The sequence below is a fragment of the Thalassophryne amazonica genome, chromosome 3 (assembly GCF_902500255.1).
Source record: "Thalassophryne amazonica chromosome 3, fThaAma1.1, whole genome shotgun sequence".
In the NCBI taxonomy this organism is placed as follows: Eukaryota; Metazoa; Chordata; class Actinopteri; order Batrachoidiformes; family Batrachoididae; genus Thalassophryne; species Thalassophryne amazonica.
The window spans coordinates 72,139,105-72,158,460 of record NC_047105.1 but is presented as its reverse complement, the minus strand read 5'-3'; the positions used below and the strand labels follow the sequence as shown (position 1 = coordinate 72,158,460).

The 19,356-nt window shown below is 44.9% G+C and overlaps 1 protein-coding gene across 1 annotated transcript in view; it reads right to left on the bottom strand.

Moving 5' to 3' along the window:
* dip2bb (disco-interacting protein 2 homolog Bb) overlaps positions 1-19,356 on the bottom strand; it is a 275,837-nt gene that overhangs the window by 110,056 nt on the left and 146,425 nt on the right. The window contains 2 exon segments of the mRNA XM_034166708.1: positions 3,776-3,867; positions 10,569-10,766. Coding sequence (XP_034022599.1) covers positions 3,776-3,867; positions 10,569-10,766 — 290 coding nt within the window.

Sequence of the window (19,356 nt, the reverse complement as noted above, 5' to 3'; positions counted from 1 at the left end):
CCACACCTCACCCCTCTGTGCTCCCGGACCGGCGCCGCCTCCTGCTCGGATCATCGACGGGGAGCCAGCTTGGACGGTGCGCCGGCTCCTGGAAGTCCGTCGGATGGGCCGGGGGTTCCAGTACTTGGTGGACTGGGAGGGGTATGGACCCGAAGAACGCTCCTGGGTGAAGAGGAGCTTCATCCTGGATCCGGCCCTCCTGGCCGACTTCTACCGTCGACACCCCAACAAGCCGGGTCGGGCGCCAGGAGGCGCCCGTTGAGGGGGGGGTCCTGTTGTGTGTGTTGTGTGGAGGTACTGCTGGCCCACCACCAGTGGGCGCCCTGCCTGAAGTGCGGGCTTCAAGCACGAGAGGGCGCTGCCGCCATGGACACAGCCGGGGGTGACAGCTGTCACTCATTACCTCTTGACAGCTGTCACCCATCTACTCAACATCATCTCACTCCATAAAGACCAGACGTCATCTCCACCTCGTTGCCGAGATATCATACTTCATTGGAGGTAATATCCTCAGCCGTTTTACAGTATTGTTTGTATATTGTGAGTGTTTGTAGGAGTACCGGTACCGCTGTCAGTGGAAGCTGAGAGAGCGCTAGAAGGCACTCTTTTTCCCTGAGGAATCTTCAGTACTCTGCAAGTTATTGAGTGAGAGGTGGAGGTGGCATTCCCACCGCTGTTGTTACTGGGTGTACACACACCCACACTTGACTGTCTTTGTTCTCGCCAGCAGTACCAGATCCGACAGTCGGGGACGGTGATCACCTGGGAATTCGGGACTTGGCGGCTCCAGTATTCACCAGGTTCTGTGGTGGCGGAAATCGTGTGGTTCCGGCTCTTCTCAGGACGGACGTCTTCTATCCTCGAGCCTGCCCACACGTCACCTTTGTGGATTGACTGTAATTATATTCTGAGATTGTCTGTATATTCGTTGTGCACATTTCACAACATTAAATTGTTACTTTTTGGCTCATCTATTGGCCGTTCATTTGCGCCCCCTGTTGTGGGTCTGTGTCACAACACTTTCACAACAGTTTTCTTCAGACAAGTCAAGGGATGGATATGTGAATATTTTCAAGTCACTGAATACATCTTGAACTTTATTGACATCAGTTATGAAGAAATTGTGCATAAGTCCATGTTTTGCATTTTATATACCCAGTTCATATACCCAGTTATTCAGCTTCATGATACAGCAGTAAAGAGAAGGATTTTCTTTCACCAAAACATCAAATCTAGGCTTGCATCTCTGAACTTTCTAGCTGAACCTTCAGGTCTTCTTTTTAAGAAAATCCTGCTCTATACCATGTCATCATGAAGCTGTATAACTGGGGATACAAAATGCAAAACATGCACTATGCACAGTTTCTCCAATCACAGCCAGAGAAGCCGATAACTTCTTCTGGGTTGTGTGGGTGTCTTGGTGGCTTTCCTCACTCTTCTCCTTCTTGCACAGTCACTCAGTTTTTGAGAACTATCTACTACATACACATTTACCATAGAGTGCCATACTGTTTGTATTTCTTCATTACTGATGTAAATAAAGTCCAAGACACATTCAGTGATTGGAAATGTTCATGTATCCATCCCCTGACTTGTCTGAAGAAAACTGGCAATAAAACTGATTGTTTACAGATAGTATACGAAAGTGTCCGATTACTTATGCAACCCATCATCTTAGCTTTTATATTTTTAATTAATTTATATCAAGTTGTAGAGATTTGCTTTCAGTTTGAGTTTACGGAAGGTAATTTTAGAAATTTTTATTTTTTGTATTTTTATGTTTTTTTTTTTTTGTATTTGAAATGGCTTAAACCAATTAAAATGTGTGAAATACCAAGTGTTCCGATACTTTTGGAGAGCACTGTATGATCATCTGTTCAGTAGCTAAACCAAGCAATTTTCTCACATTTTGTGCTTGGTACAATAATGTTAATTAACTCATTAGTTTCTTCTTGCTCAAGCAGTGTTTTGAGTAATAAATAAATAACGCGGCAATAAAATTGATTTTGCTCCCGGCTGCATAAAGTAGTAGCACTATGTTTCAAAAATAAATTTGATTTATACTCAGTATAACTTACATACAGTGCATCTTCTTCATCTTCATAATGACTTATAGTCTGGAAAATATGGTAATCATATTATCCATCTATTTTCTGTACCCGCTTACTATATTTAAGAGTCTCAAGGGGCTGGAACCCATCCTGGCAGTCAGAGCATGAGGCGGGGTACACCCTGGACAGAACGCAGTTTATCGCAGGGCCACATATAGACAAACATGGTAATCATATGATTTTTTTAATTTTAATTTTAGATTTTATTTACTCTAGCAGTAGATCACATGGAACAGATTAAAGAAGCTTAGTGTCATTCATGATTAGGGATGGGTATTGATAAGATTATATCGATATCATAATCAATTCCGCTTATCGATCCGATTCCTTATCGATTCCCTTATGATACCGCTTCTGAATTTTCTGTGTACTAAAAGTAGGCTTTACAGGTTTTCTATGTCAACATTTTATTGAGTCTTAAATAAATATGAAATTGGTCACTGGATCCTTAAACTCTGGACATAATAAACTCTATATGGTGGATCCTTGATCTCTGGACATAAATAGATATAAACAAAATCTGTAGTTTTTGTCAAAACCATTTCTTTTCAGACATTATTGGCATGAATATCTTTCCATACATCTGAGCTGAGCTCTTGCAGCTGGCTGTGTTGCACGTCAGGATGTAATTCATAAAGAATGCAGGACGTCTCATTTTGGGAGAAAAAATACATTTTAGTTGATTGTAGTTTCTTGTCTGTATTACAGCATTTGGAAAGAGGTGTCATTTTATTTAAAGTGGCAATTCGTTTTGAAGTTATTAATTCTGACGGGACTCTGTCTCCTCAGAGACCCGTGCAGTGTTTGGAGCTGCACCAACGGAACGGAGGACAATTCTCGTTTCTTCACTGCAACAAGACAACAGTCACCGAAAAGTGACTTACAATTAACATATTTCAGTGGCTTTAAGAGGGGTTAAGAAGCGGACTTGCTGCTTCTGAAAAGCAGCGAATCAAAGAACAAACAAGCCAGTAGATTGAAGCATTGCTTCAATGGTTCACGCTTCAAAGTGGAGTCACGCTGCAGAAACGGTTGATTTCAGACCTGCTGAGTCTGCAATCAATGTAGAGGAAAGATCATTTTCCCAACAAACACCCTCAAAAACCACGGCCGCTCTGAAGGACCGATAAGGGACTCGTTAAGCAAAATCAATTCAATCAATCAATTTTTTTTTTATATAGCGCCAAATCACAACAAACAGCCGCCCCAAGGCGCTTTATATTGTAAGGCAAGGCCATACAATAATGATGTAAAACCCCAACGGTCAAAACGACCCCCTGTGAGCAAGCACTTGGCTACAGTGGGAAGGAAAAACTCCCTTTTAACAGGAAGAAACCTCCAGCAGAACCAGGCTCAGGGAGGGGCAGTCTTCTGCTGGGACTGGTTGGGGCTGAGGGAGAGAACCAGGAAAAAGATGACTATTGATATCGGTGGATCGAATCATTTCTTAACGATATCCGAAAAGAACTAGTTCTAGATACCCAACCATATTCATGATGGCAAATCAAGGAGGAACTGCAAATTAAAAAGTGTAAGTGAAAGTCCAGAACATCCTCCTACAAAAGGGTCTACTTTACTGCACCAAATAAAAATGTCAGCATGAGCGACACTGCAGTGGTTGTGTTTGCTATATCATTCTTCTGTCAGGGTGTTTGGTCTCTCACTCTGTCGCCAGGTTTAAGGATTTGTTCATTTTTGTTGCCCAGCTTGTTCAGGAGCGTGTATGCCAGCTTCACACTGCGACTCCACAGCTTCCCTAAAGAACAGAAGGCGAGGTTGGAAGAGGGGAGATAAGAGGGTACAGTGTACGTACAAACACTGCCAAAAACCCAGTTCACAGATTACACAGACATTTAGATGAACTCTTCAAATAGTCAGGAATAATGTTTGGGTGAACATTTATGTTCCAGTTGCACTTAAAGGTTGTAATTCCCCTGTTATGAGCATGAGCTTTGCATTGGAATGCCCCTTGAACTCATTCAAACACAATGCACTCAGAGTTAATAATCAAAAGTGGCTGCAGTGAACCCTGGAGTTTTTACTGTTTTTTTTTTGTTGTTTTTTTTGGCATTTCTGTCTTTTTTGTGTTGAATGTAATAAACTGTCCCCACACTACTGTCCTACTGTTATTGGTCAACGTGTTGTTGTAGTGTTTTGTAGGTGTGAAATACCATGTAATGTGTTATCAACTAGTGGCACAAACACTGGTTAACCTGGCGGATGTTGCTAACAACAATGGTACACTGTTTCAAATTGAGCCTCTATACTCTGAAAGAGCCAGTACAACAAAGTCTTTCTTGGAGGCGTCTGATGTCGAAGATCGAACAGTCCCCCCTAGAAATCGGTCTCCCCTAAAAAACAATCCACCCTGCCCACTGATCTGTATATATTACTGGATAGCTCATTGGCCCACACACTCCGTACAATCTGTTGAAGCAAACTGGTGGCCATCTTACCACTCCCAACTTATGCGGACCGCACATAGACAGCTTATTAGAATGTCAATAATTTCAAGTAACAACTGAGCTGATTCTCTCATTTACTTATTTTTGTTCTTCGGATAATGTTAGATTGATCCCTCCTAATCTATGCCTGCCATGATTAGCTATTTGATTTATTTTCTTCTTTTATTACTTTGGCACTTTTTTCCCTTCTATTCTCACTTACTCATATCTCACTGGGAGAAATACTCAATTCTAAAAATTATCATTATTTAATCAAAGTTTATACAAGTTTTGTGGAATCATATATATATATATATATATATATATATATATATATATATATATATATATATATATATATATATATATATATATATATATATATAATGTGTGTGTGTGTGTGTGTGTGTGTGTGTTGGTACCATATCATGAACAAAAGTGAAGGGATAACAAAAGTCATGATGGATAATACAGAAATAGTGAATTTTTTTTTAAATAGTTGCACAAAAAGAATAAAACACCACTTAACTAGCTACAGGACAGTTAGTTTTCCCTGCAATGACAACATTTATTAAACACAACTCTATGAGCTTCAGCCTAATATAAGTAATAAAACTCGTAGCAACAACACCTATAGCTCCAAAACTATGCACAAGTAGACCTAATAAATATCTTAAAATAGTTCGTCCAACACAAAACACAACATGTGGCTACACATGTTGAGTTAATAAGCCACTTATTATTATTATCATTATTATCATTACTACTATTATTATCTTTGCCTATATGCTGGAATAAGGGATAGAACTCTTCAAATTATTGTTCATTACTTCCCATTTCAATCATTCAATGTTCAGCCACAGCCTTTGAACCGGCGATTTGCACCTTTTATAGCTGCACATGCACATGAAGGTATTTTTTAACAAAATTACAACCCCAATTCCAATGAAGTTGGGACGTTGTGTGAAATGTAAATAAAAACAGAATGCAATGTTTTGCAAATCCTCTTTAACCTATATTCAGTTGAATACACTACAAAGACAAGATATTTAATGTTCAAACTGATATTGTTTTCGTGCAAGTATTTGCTTATTTTGAAATGGATGCCTGCAACACGTTTCAAAAAAGCTGGGACAGTGGTATGTTTACCACTGTGTTACATCACCTTTCCTTCTAACAACACTCAATAAGCATTTGGGAACTGAGGACACTAATTATGAGTGTCATGACTGTGTATAAAAGGAGCATCCCCAAAAGTCTCAGCTGTTCACAAGCAAAGATGGGGTGAGGATCACCACTTTGTGAACAACTGTGTGAAAAAATATTCCAACATTTTAAGAACAATATTTCTCAATTTTCAATGGCAAGGAATTTAGTGATTCCATCATCTACAGTCCATAATATAATCAGAAGATTCAGAGAATCTGGAGAACTTTCCACACGTAAGCGGCAAGGCCGAAAACCAACATTGAATGCCTGTGACCTTTGACCCCTCAGGCAGCACTGCATTAAAAACCGACATCATTGTGTAAAAGATCTTACCGCGTGGGCTCAGGAACACTTCAGAAACCATTGTCAGTTAACACAGTTCGTCGCTACATCTACAAGTGCAAGTTAAAACTCTACCATGCAAAACAAAAGCCATACATCAACAACATCCAGAAACATCGCCACCTTCTCTGGGCCCGAGCTCATTTGAAATGGACAGACGCAAAGTGGAAAAGTGTGCTGTGGTCTGATGAGGCCACATTTCAAACTGTTTTTGGAAATCATGGAAGTTATGTCCTCCGAGCAAAAGACGAAAAAGACCATCCAGATTGTTACCAGCGCAAAGTTCAAAAGACAGAATCTGTGATGTTATGGGCAGCCCAGTCTCACTTTTTTTTTCGTGCTCCCGTGACGAAATGAGTCAAATTTTTGTGGTGGAGCTTTTTTTTTAGCTCATTATTCCTAACCCTACTCCTACCCCCAACCCTAACCTTAACCATAACCTAATCTTATTCCTTCCCCCCACCCTAACCATAACCACCCCGACCCCCCGCTTCACTTTTAATTTCGTGCAGCCATCACGCAATGAAAGAGAATGAATTTGTGCTGCCGTGACGAAAATGAGGCGCTTTTCATCACAATATCACTAAGCAATAAATTAATGTATATTTCGTGCTGCTGAAGCACGACTTGCCATGAGACCAGGTTGAGTATGGGGGTGTGTTAGTGCCCATGACATGGGCAACTTACACATCTGTGATGGCACCCATCAATGCTGAAAGGTACATCCAGGTTTTGGAGCAACACATGCTGCCATCCAAGCAACATCTTTTTCAGGGACGTTCCTGCTTATTTCAGCAAGACAATGCCAAGCCACATTCTGCACCTGTTACAACAGCGTGGCTTCATAGTAAAAGAGTGCAGGTACTAGACTGGCCTGCCTGCAGTCCAGACCTGTCACCCATTGAAAATGTGTGGTGCATTATGAAGCGCAAAATACGACAACAGAGACCCCGGACTGTTGAACAACTGAAGTCGTACATCAAGCAAAAATGGGAAAGAATTCCACCTACAAAGCTTCAACAGTTAGTGTCCTCAGTTCCCAAACGCTTACTGAGTGTTGTCAGAAGGAAAGGTGATGTAACACAGTGGTAAACATACCACTGTCCCAGCTTTTTTGAAACGTGTTGCAGGCATCCATTTCAAAATGAGCAGATATTTGCACAAAAGCAATAAAGTTTATCAGTATGAACATTAAATATCTTGCTGGTCGAAGAGGATTTGCTAATCATTGTATTCTGTTTTTATTTACATTTTACACAACGTCCCAACTTCTTTGGAACTGGGGTTGTACAAGGAATAAAGTTGTGTGCGCCTCATTAAAGATCAACAGAAAAGAGCGTTCAGGAGTGGGACATTGGAGTGGTAATATGGCAGCCGGTTTGCTTCAAAAATATTGGCCAATGAGCGATCCAGTGTTATATAGAGATCAGTGGCCCTGCCTTCACTGCGCATGTGTTAGCCGTGGTTCACTGCTTATCACCTAGTTTCTGCTTAAAACTGCACTCCAGTCATCATCTGTCTCAGCAACAGATATCTGATGTTTTTGTACAACAATTATTTCCACATAAATTCAGCATTATTTCATCATTCAAGATGGAGGAAATGATCAGAGTGCCACAGCTACATGGGCTGCTAGCTGTTGCATTCACTTCACATCCGTCATCTGAAAGCGCCAGCGTATATCGCCTCGTTTCTGCTTAAAACTCACTTTAGAATGATTTAAGAGGTTTTACCTTGTCATCTGATGGTTAACCCTTTACCTACTGAGGCTATAAATGGACGATTGGTTATAATTTTTTATTATAGCAATAAAATTAAGAAATAATGTTCTATGTTTGTGTGCTTTGGTACCCTTTTCCAGTACCTGAATTTCAATTATATTACACCTGATTAACTATTTATACACATTATTTGTAAGTTTTAGCATTTAAAATGAGAAAAAACACAAAACCGAACTAGATTTTTTTTTTTCAGTTTTTTAGTGAAAAATGATTGTTATGTAAAGGAAGTTTGGATTTAACATTTTTAACAGGAAGCTGTACATGTTTACAATCAAAATAATTAATTTTGTGTGTCTAGAACTCAGAAACAGTGCAAAAGTAAACATTTTAGAGGGCGAAAATATGCAAAAAGTAACCAATTTTAAAGTGCAGAACCAAACAATATGAATAACAACAAAGTGCAAAACTATATATAAATATATCAATTATTATCTGTATTATTAAAATGTACAATAAATCACTCATTTGATCACTCATTTTGTGCAAAATTATACAATATGAATAAAACAATAAAGTGTCAAACTACATACAAATATATAACCAAGAATCAAAATTAGATCTAAACTACATCAGTCCATTGTCAGTGTGGTACTGTTTGTAACAGTTTCTGTCTGGCTGAAGACAGAGGCCAATTTTACAAAGTTTGCACATCCAGCAGGTTGACCTCTTGCAAACCTTGCAAGAACGCCGCCCCTTTGTGGATCGCTGGCAAGTTGGGTTTCCACTGCTTGTTGGCACCGGGCAGTGGCTTGTGGCTGATGGAGCCATCACACCCACACAAACACGCACACACACCTTCACAAATGACACTAACACCCTGCCTTTTCCTCAAAAATTACTACATTTATGTTTGCTGTCTGTCTCTGTACTTTTCTGTCACTTTTGCGCTCTTTTTCATACTTTTCCCTCGTTTCAAAAGTCACTGAACACACTTTACCGTAATATATGCAACATATAGCATACTGTTGGAAAGCACGGGTTCTTGGCTTGCTGTCAGTGTTGAAATTTTTCAGACTGAGTGCTTACATGAGAACTTACGGTAATGAGAATCAGCAGCGCACTAGTGTGAAACTTCCGTGTTTTTCCTCTGCGTTATGACGTCACAGGCTTACATTTACCGTAATACACCATATATCATTGGAAAGCCCTTGGTGTTAGCTTAACAATGCACTTTGAATCATTTGGATTGGACAAACTATGGCGGAGTTACGGTAAAACAAATACGCATATGGAAAATATGGCGTGGGCGCCATCGCCGTAGATAAAGGGTTAATAATCCCATTAATCCATTTGATCACTCTCTCTCAGACGAGCTGTTGACGCTCCAAAATGACGCGTATGCAGTGGAGGCAGGGTGGACCAATTTTTATGGGGGGGGCCATTTGGTCTGCGACACCAGGGCTTGAAGTGTCATGTGGACACTGGAATGCATTTAAATTGAGTGTGACATCATTCCTAGTTTCAACTAACAACTTTAGAGGCATTTTGAACACATCATCAGCTGTGCTGAAAGTAAACCGGCCCGACTGACAAGCGGTTTGAAACACATAAAATTTGTGACCCGATACTTACATATTCAGGTTTTTGGAGGAACTAAATTTTGAGTTTAAAAACTGCCTCACAGGATGTTTTGTCAACACAGACCTTGACATCAGAAAACAAAGATCACCCGTAGTTACACAGGGTATTTTGGGAGATGTATCTTGATTTTTGGGGGCTCCTAACTCATTTAGGGCTGAGTTATTAGAAAGTAAAAATGATTTTGCAGTTTTAATGTCAATGTCAAATATACTGTACAAGCAAAGTGAACATTTACAAAACACCCCTCTGTGGCCTTCATAAACACGTCAGTATTAATATAAGCATTTCAATATGTAGTGCCCCCACCCATTTTACAACTATATATAGCATCTACATAATCAAAGGCAAGTGGCCTCGCTGTTTGTGTATTTGGAGCATCAATTGAAATCCAGAAAGACCTGACTTTCGTCCTTTGGCATACCTATGTAGTTTTTCATGAGGATTCAAGATCTGAAAACAACAAGGTGATTGGACCAATATTTCTTGAGAAATCAGTCATTTTTGAAAACAACAAGCCTGTTTATGTCGCTCTTCCACAAGAAGAGCCTCTATTTCAAGAAAAGCCTGTGAGGTTGCTGCACACTTGACAGAATTCATCAGTCTTTCCATCCTCTAACATCTCAGACAGCAGATTCAAATCTGGATATTTTCTGTGTGCATGTGAGCTCAAACGCAGAATTAACATGTTCACACTCTGGACAAAACAGCAGAATTGTGTCTCAACAGTGTCTCATACAGGCCATAAAAGAAAAAAAAAAGAAATTTGATCTAATGTGAGCAGAGTACAAATATAAAACTTCAGTTATTTGTAATTTCTTTACATGGAATATTGTACTGGTTAAGCAGCTTCAGAAAAGCTTATTTATGACAAAAACTGACATTGAACTCAACTGAAAACAGATTAAACCTTCAATACAGACTTTCAGCCAAGAAATATTTCTATGTCAATACTTAAAAAAATGTAACATAACTGTAAACAGATTCTCCCCATCTTCTGTATATAGTACAACTTAACACATCTACAACTCATGGTTCTCCATGGGGTCAATGTTCTAGTATATATATGTGTGTATGTATGTGTGTGTGTATTGAAACCTTACCATATGTCAGTGTATAAAGTGGTTTGCCTGTTATGTCGAGAGCAGTGAGAGCGGGGCTCTTCCCCTGAGTGGCTCCCCAGCGCGCCAGTGCAGCCTGCAGGGCTGGCGGCCAATTGCTGACCACACCCAAAGGCTCCCCCTTCACCGGGATGATCTGACGGCCCTCAGGTTTGGGTGTGTTAGGGTCAGGCTTGGGCACTGAGAGAGATTAAGAAAGATGGGTAATTATAATGGACTTGGCTTGATAGTTTTTAATCTGGTTTACTCTGTCTGACATATAATTGCCTACATAAGGGGGTCCCCAACCCTCAGGCCATAGATTGGTATCAGGCCATGGGCTAGGCCAAACTGGGCAGTGAAAACTCAAAGGAAGCAAGGTGAAAGATACTTGCATTGCACTGTACTGTGCTTTGCTATTTATCTTACTAAAAATATAAAACTATATTACATATCACAAGGAAATTTATATTTATTCAGAAGTTTGTTTGATGTTTCTGGAAAAAAGGCTCAAGGTTTTCATGGATGATGAGTTAAGTATTGATTTTGTGTATGTACAGAAATTAAAGTGCATATCTCTGGCAAATAAAATGTCAAATCAGCTGACTACATAAATACATAAAGAATACATACAGACATAAATAATTGGGAAAATATTGTGTTTTATTTTTGGCGCCATATGCCCTGAGAAATTAAGTCATAAACATGGGGGATTTAGTTTGATTTCATCTGTTGCTGATAAACACTCAGAAATGTTAGCCTACAGGAACTGCTGATTTTGGTGATGTCTTCTTTGGAACCGCACTCACAGAGCCATTTTACATTTTCATTGAAACAAATGGGAAAACTGGAATTTTTTGCAGCTCGAAATCACTATTTTTTGTGGACTTTGACATTGAATACGAAGCAAATGAGATGAAATGTCGCTCCCACACTCCGCTTGGAGTCGGTGAGTCATGGAAAAAGAAGAATTTTATCTGTGCTTACAAGTGTGACCACAAAGATGCTGAGAGAAAGCGGCCTCTGTTGCAATGTTAATGGGAGAGCCATGACATGGACACCGGACCAGCCGCCAGCCGTTTAACGGCGTTACCTTACCAGATCAATGACTGTGGATGGACAAATGACAGATAGAAGCAACACAAACATGACAACAGCGATCGGCTCCTTAGTGACTATCATGTATTCGTACAGTTTGGAGGTTGTGAATGGATATAACAACTTTGTTTACATATGGAGCCATGTGGAACTGGAGCAGGAGTAATTCTACATGGCTGCTGTGTGCACACACAAGAGCAGAAGTCAGTGGGATGCATCTCTCAGGGTATATATTTAATACTTTGTGCATATTCAATCTTATTTAGATGTGTCTGATGTGGGACTTCTGTTTTTCTCAATACAAAAAGCAACCCAGATTGACATACTGGCATAAGTCTGAGCATGAAACTGTAACTGGATGTTGTTGTGTATGTTATGTAATGTTTATGGTTCAAAATGGCTGTGAATCTGTCATGCATTTTTCTCACGCACTCTTGCTTATTTTACTTTTCTAAGTTATATCAGGGCCTGCACAAGTTAAAGACTTGGAAGAAATAAATTATAATCTGGTATAAAACATTTTAAAAGATAGTGTTGACTGGAGTGAGATATGCCCTTTAACGTTGAATTATGCTTCTACGATGCTTTATATCTCTTAACATATTAGGAGTGGATTATGATTAAGTCTGTAGCGCCACCTATAGACCAGCTCGTGTAGTCAAAAGGGTTGGGAACCCTAAACTACACAACAAATGGATTGCCCAAACCTTTAACTTTCATATTCAACTTAAAACCCTTATTTGCTTTTTTTTTTTGGTCCAGTGCTCCAATAACAACATTAAACCAAGGCAAAGGGCCAAACACCTCTGAGACAGTTTGAATCAAATAAAACAGGTTGAGTATGAAATATTGTTGCAAAAATAACATGTTTTCCCACATTCCATTTTCAATTCATCACAGATTGAAATTCAAATTTAAATCAGTCAAGATTTGAATTTACTTGACTCAAACATTCACCTAATAGCCATAGTTAGGTAGATGAGATGATAGTCTGGCCAGCATTCATCCGTACTGGTTATTTTTCATGTTAGATACACATCACGCCAGTCTCTGGCTTGGACAAGAACTTAGACAGATGCCAATGTCTGGAGTGAGGATACACCCAGGAGGCTTTTTGCTTTTTTCTGTCTGACAAGGGTACTAGTGACTTGTACAGGTGTACCCAGCTTCTTGCCCAATGACCTCTTGGATAGGATCTATGTCAGATTCATAGATCTGACATAGATGCACAGATAAAATTCTTCTTTTTCCATGACTCACCGACTCCAAGCGGAGTGTGGGAGAGACATTTCATCTCCAATTCGGTGTCATGTCACGACTCTCGAGTTTATATTGCATTAACAGTCACTTTCTTCATGGTCACAATTATAAACACGCAGATAAAATCCTTCTTTCTCTGTGATTGATGGGCTCCCGGTGAAGTGTGAATGAGACATTTCATTTTCGTGACAGCAGCAAAAAAATAAATAAAATACAATGGACCCTCCTAATACACACCTGTTCACCATTTTTGCTTCGTATTCAATGTCAAAGTCCACAAAAAATAGTGATTTCGAGCTGCAAAAAATTCCAGTTTTCCTGTTGTGTGTGGGCCGCCAGAAGAGGAGGTACTGCTGGCCCACCATCAGAGGGCGCCCTGCCTGAAGTGCGGGCTTCAGGCACGAGAGGGCGCTGCCGCCATGGACGCAGCCGGGGGTGACAGCTGTCACTCATTACCTCTTGACAGCTGTCACCCATCTACTCAACGTCCTCTCACTCCATAAAGACCAGACGTCATCTCCACCTTGTTGCCGAGATATCATACTTCATTGGAGGTAATATCCTCAGCCGTTGTGTTACAATATTATTTGTATATTGTGAGTGTTTGCAGGAGTACCGGTACCGTTGTCAGTGGAAGCTGAGAGAGCGCTAGAAGGCACTCTTTTCCCCTGAGGAATCTACAGTACTCTGCAAGTTATAGAGTGAGAGGTGGAGGTGGCATTCCCACCGCTGTTGTTACTGGGTGTACACACACCCACACTTGACTGTCTTTGTTCTCGCCAGCAGTACCAGATCTGACAGTCGGGGACGGTGATCACCTGGGAATTCGGGACTTGGCGGCTCCAGTATTCACCAGGTTCTGTGGCGGCGGAAATCATGTAGTTTCCGGCTCTTCTCAGGACAGACGTCTTCTATCCTCGAGCCTGCCCACACGTCACCTTTGTGGATTGACTATAATTATATTCTGAGATTGTCTGTATGTTCGTTGTGCACATTTCATAACATTAAATTGTTACCTTTTGGCTCATCTATTGGCCGCTCATGTGCGCCCCCTGTTGTGGGTCCGTGTAACTACACTTTCACAACAGGATATCTCGGCCAGCGTCATGGACAATGAGGGGCGTCACCCGGCTGTTGAACGACCAATGGGAGAGCAGGGAGCGCAGGCGTCTGCAGGAGGCGTGATTGGTGAGCTGCAGCACATTCTCACCACCTTTACGGCTCGGTTGGATCAGATGACCGAGCAAACATCCTCCTGAACGCAGGGTGGAGGCTCTCTCCGCACAGATAGCGGCGAGCGCTCAGGGCGCTGGTGCAGCTCCTCCTCCTGCCGACCCTGTGCAGGATATGAACGTTCCAGTGGTGGTTCAACAACCCTCCCACCATCTCCTGAAGCATACATAAGCCCTCCTGAGCCGTACGGAGGTTGTGTGGAGACGTGCCGGACTTTCTCATGCAGTGTTCGCTCGTCTTCGCACAACGTTCCCATCATGTACGCGTCAGATGCTAGCAAAATAGCTTATGTGATTGCTCTGCTTCGGGGTAAGGCACGCGCCTGGGCTACAGCGCTCTGGGAACAGAACTCACGGTTGTTATCAGCATACACTGGGTTTGTGGGGGAGTTCAGAACAGTGTTTGATCACCCTAACCGAGGAGAGACCGCTTCAACTGTGCTGCTGTCAATGAGACAGGGACGCGAGGAGCGCAGCCGCTTATGCAGTCATCGCGGCTTGCGAGTCCGGCTGGATAGCGTTGCGCTCCACGCCGCCTTCATAAACGGACTGTCGTGGTCCTGAAGGAGCAGCTGGGTAGCTAAGGAGGAACCGCAGGATTTAGATGGGCTTATCGATCTCGTTATACGGTTTAGACAATCGGTTTGGAGGAACGCCGTCGGGAGCGAGGCGAAGGACATGACCGGATACGCGCAGCCCCTCTCCCTTCCGGGTTCGAAAGGGGCCGCCCTCCCCACGCCTCCACAGCCGCAGCGCTCTGTGGGGCAACAGCTCCCCTGCTGATGTTGTTAGGGAAACGCACAGGGCCAAAATGAGGAGGCTGATCCGCGGGGAGTGTTTTCTCTGCAGCTCAAAGGAGCACACACAGACAAACTGCCCCAAACGGCCAAAACAACAACCGCCCTCAGAGACTGGGCTAAGGGGGGGTCAAAACATTCACGTGAGACACACACAGATTGCCTCATGACTCCCAGTTACAATCCTGAGCGGGGATTTAACCCTTCAAGCCCCAGCACTGGTGGACACGGGGTCAGAAGGGAGTCTGCTAGACAGCAGATGGGCATGGGAGGTAGGGCTCCCTCTGGTGGCGCTTCCTTCGCCAGTGCAGGTGCGGGCACTAGATGGCACCCTCCTCCCTTTAATCACACACAAGACACAACCAGTAACTCTGGTGGTGTCTGGAAACCATCGGGAGGAGATTGAGTTTTTTGTAACTCTTTCTACCTCCCGCGTGATTTTGGGCTTCCCATGGATGTTGAAGCACAATCCCCGGATTGATTGGCCGTCTGGGGTGGTGGTTCAGTGGAGCGAGACCTGCCATCGGGTGTGTTTAGGATCCTCGGTTCCTCCCGGTTTACAGGCTAAGGAGGAGGACAAAGTCCCTCCCAATCTGACGGCAGTGCCGGTTGAGTACCACGATCTTGCTGACGTCTTCAGCAAGGATCTGGCACTCATCCTTCCCCCGCACCGTCCGTACGATTGTGCCATTGATTTGGTTCCAGGCGCTGAGTTCCGTCCAGCAGGCTGTACAACCTCTCACGACCTGAGCGCGAATCAATGGAGACCTACATCCGGGACTCATTAGCTGCCGGGCTGATCCGGAACTCCACCTCCCCGATGGGGGCAGGTTTCTTTTTTGTGGGCAAGAAAGATGGCGGACTCCGTCCATGCATTGATTACAGGGGGCTGAATGAGATTACGGTTCGCAACCGATACCCGTTGCCATTGTTGGATTCCGTGTTCACCCCCCTGCATGGAGCCAAAATCTTTACTAAGCTGGATCTTAGAAATGCGTATCACCTGGTTCGGATCCGGAAGGGAGACGAATGGAAGACGGCATTTAACACCCCGTTAGGTCACTTTGAGTACCTGGTCATGCCGTTCGGCCTCACCAACGCCCCCGCGACGTTCCAAGCCTTGGTTAACGACGTCTTGCGGGACTTCCTGCACCGATTCGTCTTCGTATATATCTGGACGATATTCTCATCTTTTCTCTGGATCCTGAGACCCATGTCCAGCATGTACGTCAGGTCCTGCAGCGGTTATTAGAGAACCGACTGTTTGTGAAGGGCGAGAAGTGCGAGTTTCACCGCACGTCTTTGTCCTTCCTGGGGTTTATCATCTCCTCTAACTCCGTCGCCCCTGATCCGGCCAAGGTTGCGGCGGTGAGAGATTGGCCCCAACCAACAAGCCGTAGGAAGCTGCAACAGTTCCTCGGCTTTGCTAATTTCTATAGGAGGTTCATTAAGGGCTACAGTCAGGTAGTTAGCCCCCTGACAGCCCTGACTTCTCCAAAAGTCCCCTTCACCTGGTCGGATCGGTGCGAAGCCGCGTTCAAGGAGTTGAAACGACGGTTCTCTACTGTGCCAGTTTTGGTGCAGCCCGACCCTAGCCGCCAGTTCGTGGTTGAAGTGGATGCCTCTGACTCAGGGATAGGAGCCGTGCTATCCCAGAGCGGAGAGACCGATAAGGTTCTTCACCCGTGTGCCTACTTTTCACACAGGTTGACCCCGGCTGAACGGAACTATGACGTCGGCAATCGAGAACTCCTTGCGGTGAAAGAGGCTCTTGAGGAGTGGAGACACCTGTTGGAGGGAGCGTCTGTGCCATTCACGGTTTTTACTGACCATCGGAACCTGGAGTATATCAGGACCGCCAAGCGGCTGAACCCCAGGCAAGCCCGCTGGTCACTGTTCTTCGGACGTTTTGACTTCCGGATCACCTATCGCCCCGGGACCAAGAACCAGAGATCGGATGCCTTGTCCCGGGTACACGAAGACGAAGTCAAAACGGTGCTGTCGGATCCCCCGGTGCCCATCATTCCGGAGTCCACTATCGTGGCCACCCTCACCTGGGACGTGGAGAAGACCGTCAGGGAGGCCCGGGCACGGAGCCCGGACCCCGGAACCGGTCCGAAGAACCGTCTGTACGTCCCACCAGAGGCCAGAGCTGCAGTCTTGGACTTCTGTCACGGTTCCAAGCTCTCCTGTCATCCAGGGGTGCGAAGGACCGTGGCAGTTGTCCGGCAGCGCTTCTGGTGGGCGTCTATGGAGGCCGACGTCCGGGAATATATCCAGGCCTGCACCTCCTGTGCCAGGGGCAAGGCAGTACATAAGAAGGCCCAAGGACTCCTCCAGCCGCTGCCGGTGCCTCATCGCCCCTGGTCCCACATCAGCCTGGATTTCGTCACAGGCCTCCCGCCGTCCCAGGGCAACACCACCATCTTCACGATAGTGGACCGATTCTCCAAGGCGGCCCACTTTGTGGCCCTCCCGAAGCTCCCAACAGCCCAGGAGACAGCAGACCTCCTGGTCCACCACATCGTCCGTCTGCATGGGATACCCTCCGACATCGTCTCTGATCATGGTCCCCAGTTCTCCTCACACATCTGGAGGAGCTTCTGCAGGGAACTGGGGGCCACCGTGAGCCTCTCGTCCGGGTACCATCCACAGACGAACGGACAGGCAGAGCGGGCCAACCAGGAACTGGAACAGACCCTCCGCTGCGTCACATCTGCGCACCCGACGGCCTGGAGTAACCATCTGGCCTGGATCGAGTATGCGCATAACAGCCAGGTGTCTTCTGCCACCGGCCTCTCCCCATTTGAGGTGTGTTTGGGGTATCAGCCCCCGTTGTTTCCCGTGGTGGAGGGAGAGGTCGGTGTGCCCTCAGTCCAGGCCCACCTGCGGAAGTGCCGTCGGGTGTGGCGTACCGCCCGTTCTGCCCTGCTCAGAGCCCGGACGAGGGCTAAGGCCCATGCAGACCGCCGGCGATCCCCGTCCCCTGCTTACCAGCCCGGGCAGGAGGTGTGGCTTTCCACGAAGGACATCCCCCTCCAGGTGGACTCCCCGAAACTTCAGGACAGGTACATTGGCCCCTTCAAGATCCTCAAAGTCCTCAGTCCTGCCGCAGTGAAGCTCCAACTCCCGGCTTCACTGCGGATCCATCCGGTTTTTCACGTGTCACGAATCAAGCCTCACCACACCTCACCCCTCTGTGCTCCTGGACCGGCGCCGCCTCCTGCTCGGATCATCGACGGGGAGCCGGCTTGGACGGTGCGCCGGCTCCTGGACGTCCGTCAGATGGGCCGGGGGTTCCAGTACTTGGTGGACTGGGAGGGGTATGGACCCGAAGAACGCTCCTGGGTGAAGAGGAGCTTCATCCTGGATCCGGTCCTCCTGGCCGACTTCTACCGTCGACACCCCAACAAGCTGGGTCGGGCGCCAGGAGGCGCCCGTTGAGGGGGGGGGGGTCCTGTTGTGTGTGGGCCGCCAGAAGAGGAGGTACTGCTGGCCCACCATCAGAGGGCGCCCTGCCTGAAGTGCGGGCTTCAGGCACGAGAGGGCACTGCCGGCATGGATGCAGCCGGGGGTGACAGCTGTCACTCATTACCTCTTGACAGCTGTCACCCATCTACTCAACGTCCTCTCACTCCATAAAGACCAGACGTCATCTCCACCTCGTTGCCGAGATATCATACTTCATTGGAGGTAATATCCTCAGCCGTTGTGTTACAATATTATTTGTATATTGTGAGTGTTTGCAGGAGTACCGGTACCGTTGTCAGTGGAAGCTGAGAGAGCGCTAGAAGGCACTCTTTTCCCCTGAGGAATCTACAGTACTCTGCAAGTTATAGAGTGAGAGGTGGAGGTGGCATTCCCACCGCTGTTGTTACTGGGTGTACACACACCCACACTTGACTGTCTTTGTTCTCGCCAGCAGTACCAGATCCGACAGTCGGGGACGGTGATCACCTGGGAATTCGGGACTTGGCGGCTCCAGTATTCACCAGGTTCTGTGGCGGCGGAAATCGTGTGGTTCCGGCTCTTCTCAGGACAGACGTCTTCTATCCTCGAGCCTGCCCACACGTCACCTTTGTGGATTGACTGTAATTATATTCTGAGATTGTCTGTATGTTCGTTGTGCACATTTCACAACATTAAATTGTTACCTTTTGGCTCATCTATTGGCCGTTCATTTGCGCCCCCTGTTGTGGGTCTGTGTCACTACACTTTCACAACATTTCCCATTTGTTTCAATGAAAATGTAAAATGGCTCTGTGAGTGCGGTTCCAAAGAAGACCACCAAAATCAACAGATCTGCAGATCTGACATAGGCGTTCATGATAGTAAGATTGTGCTTTATGTCAGGACAACATTACCATTAAAGTTCCCTCTGTCCCAAAAATGCCATTCCACATT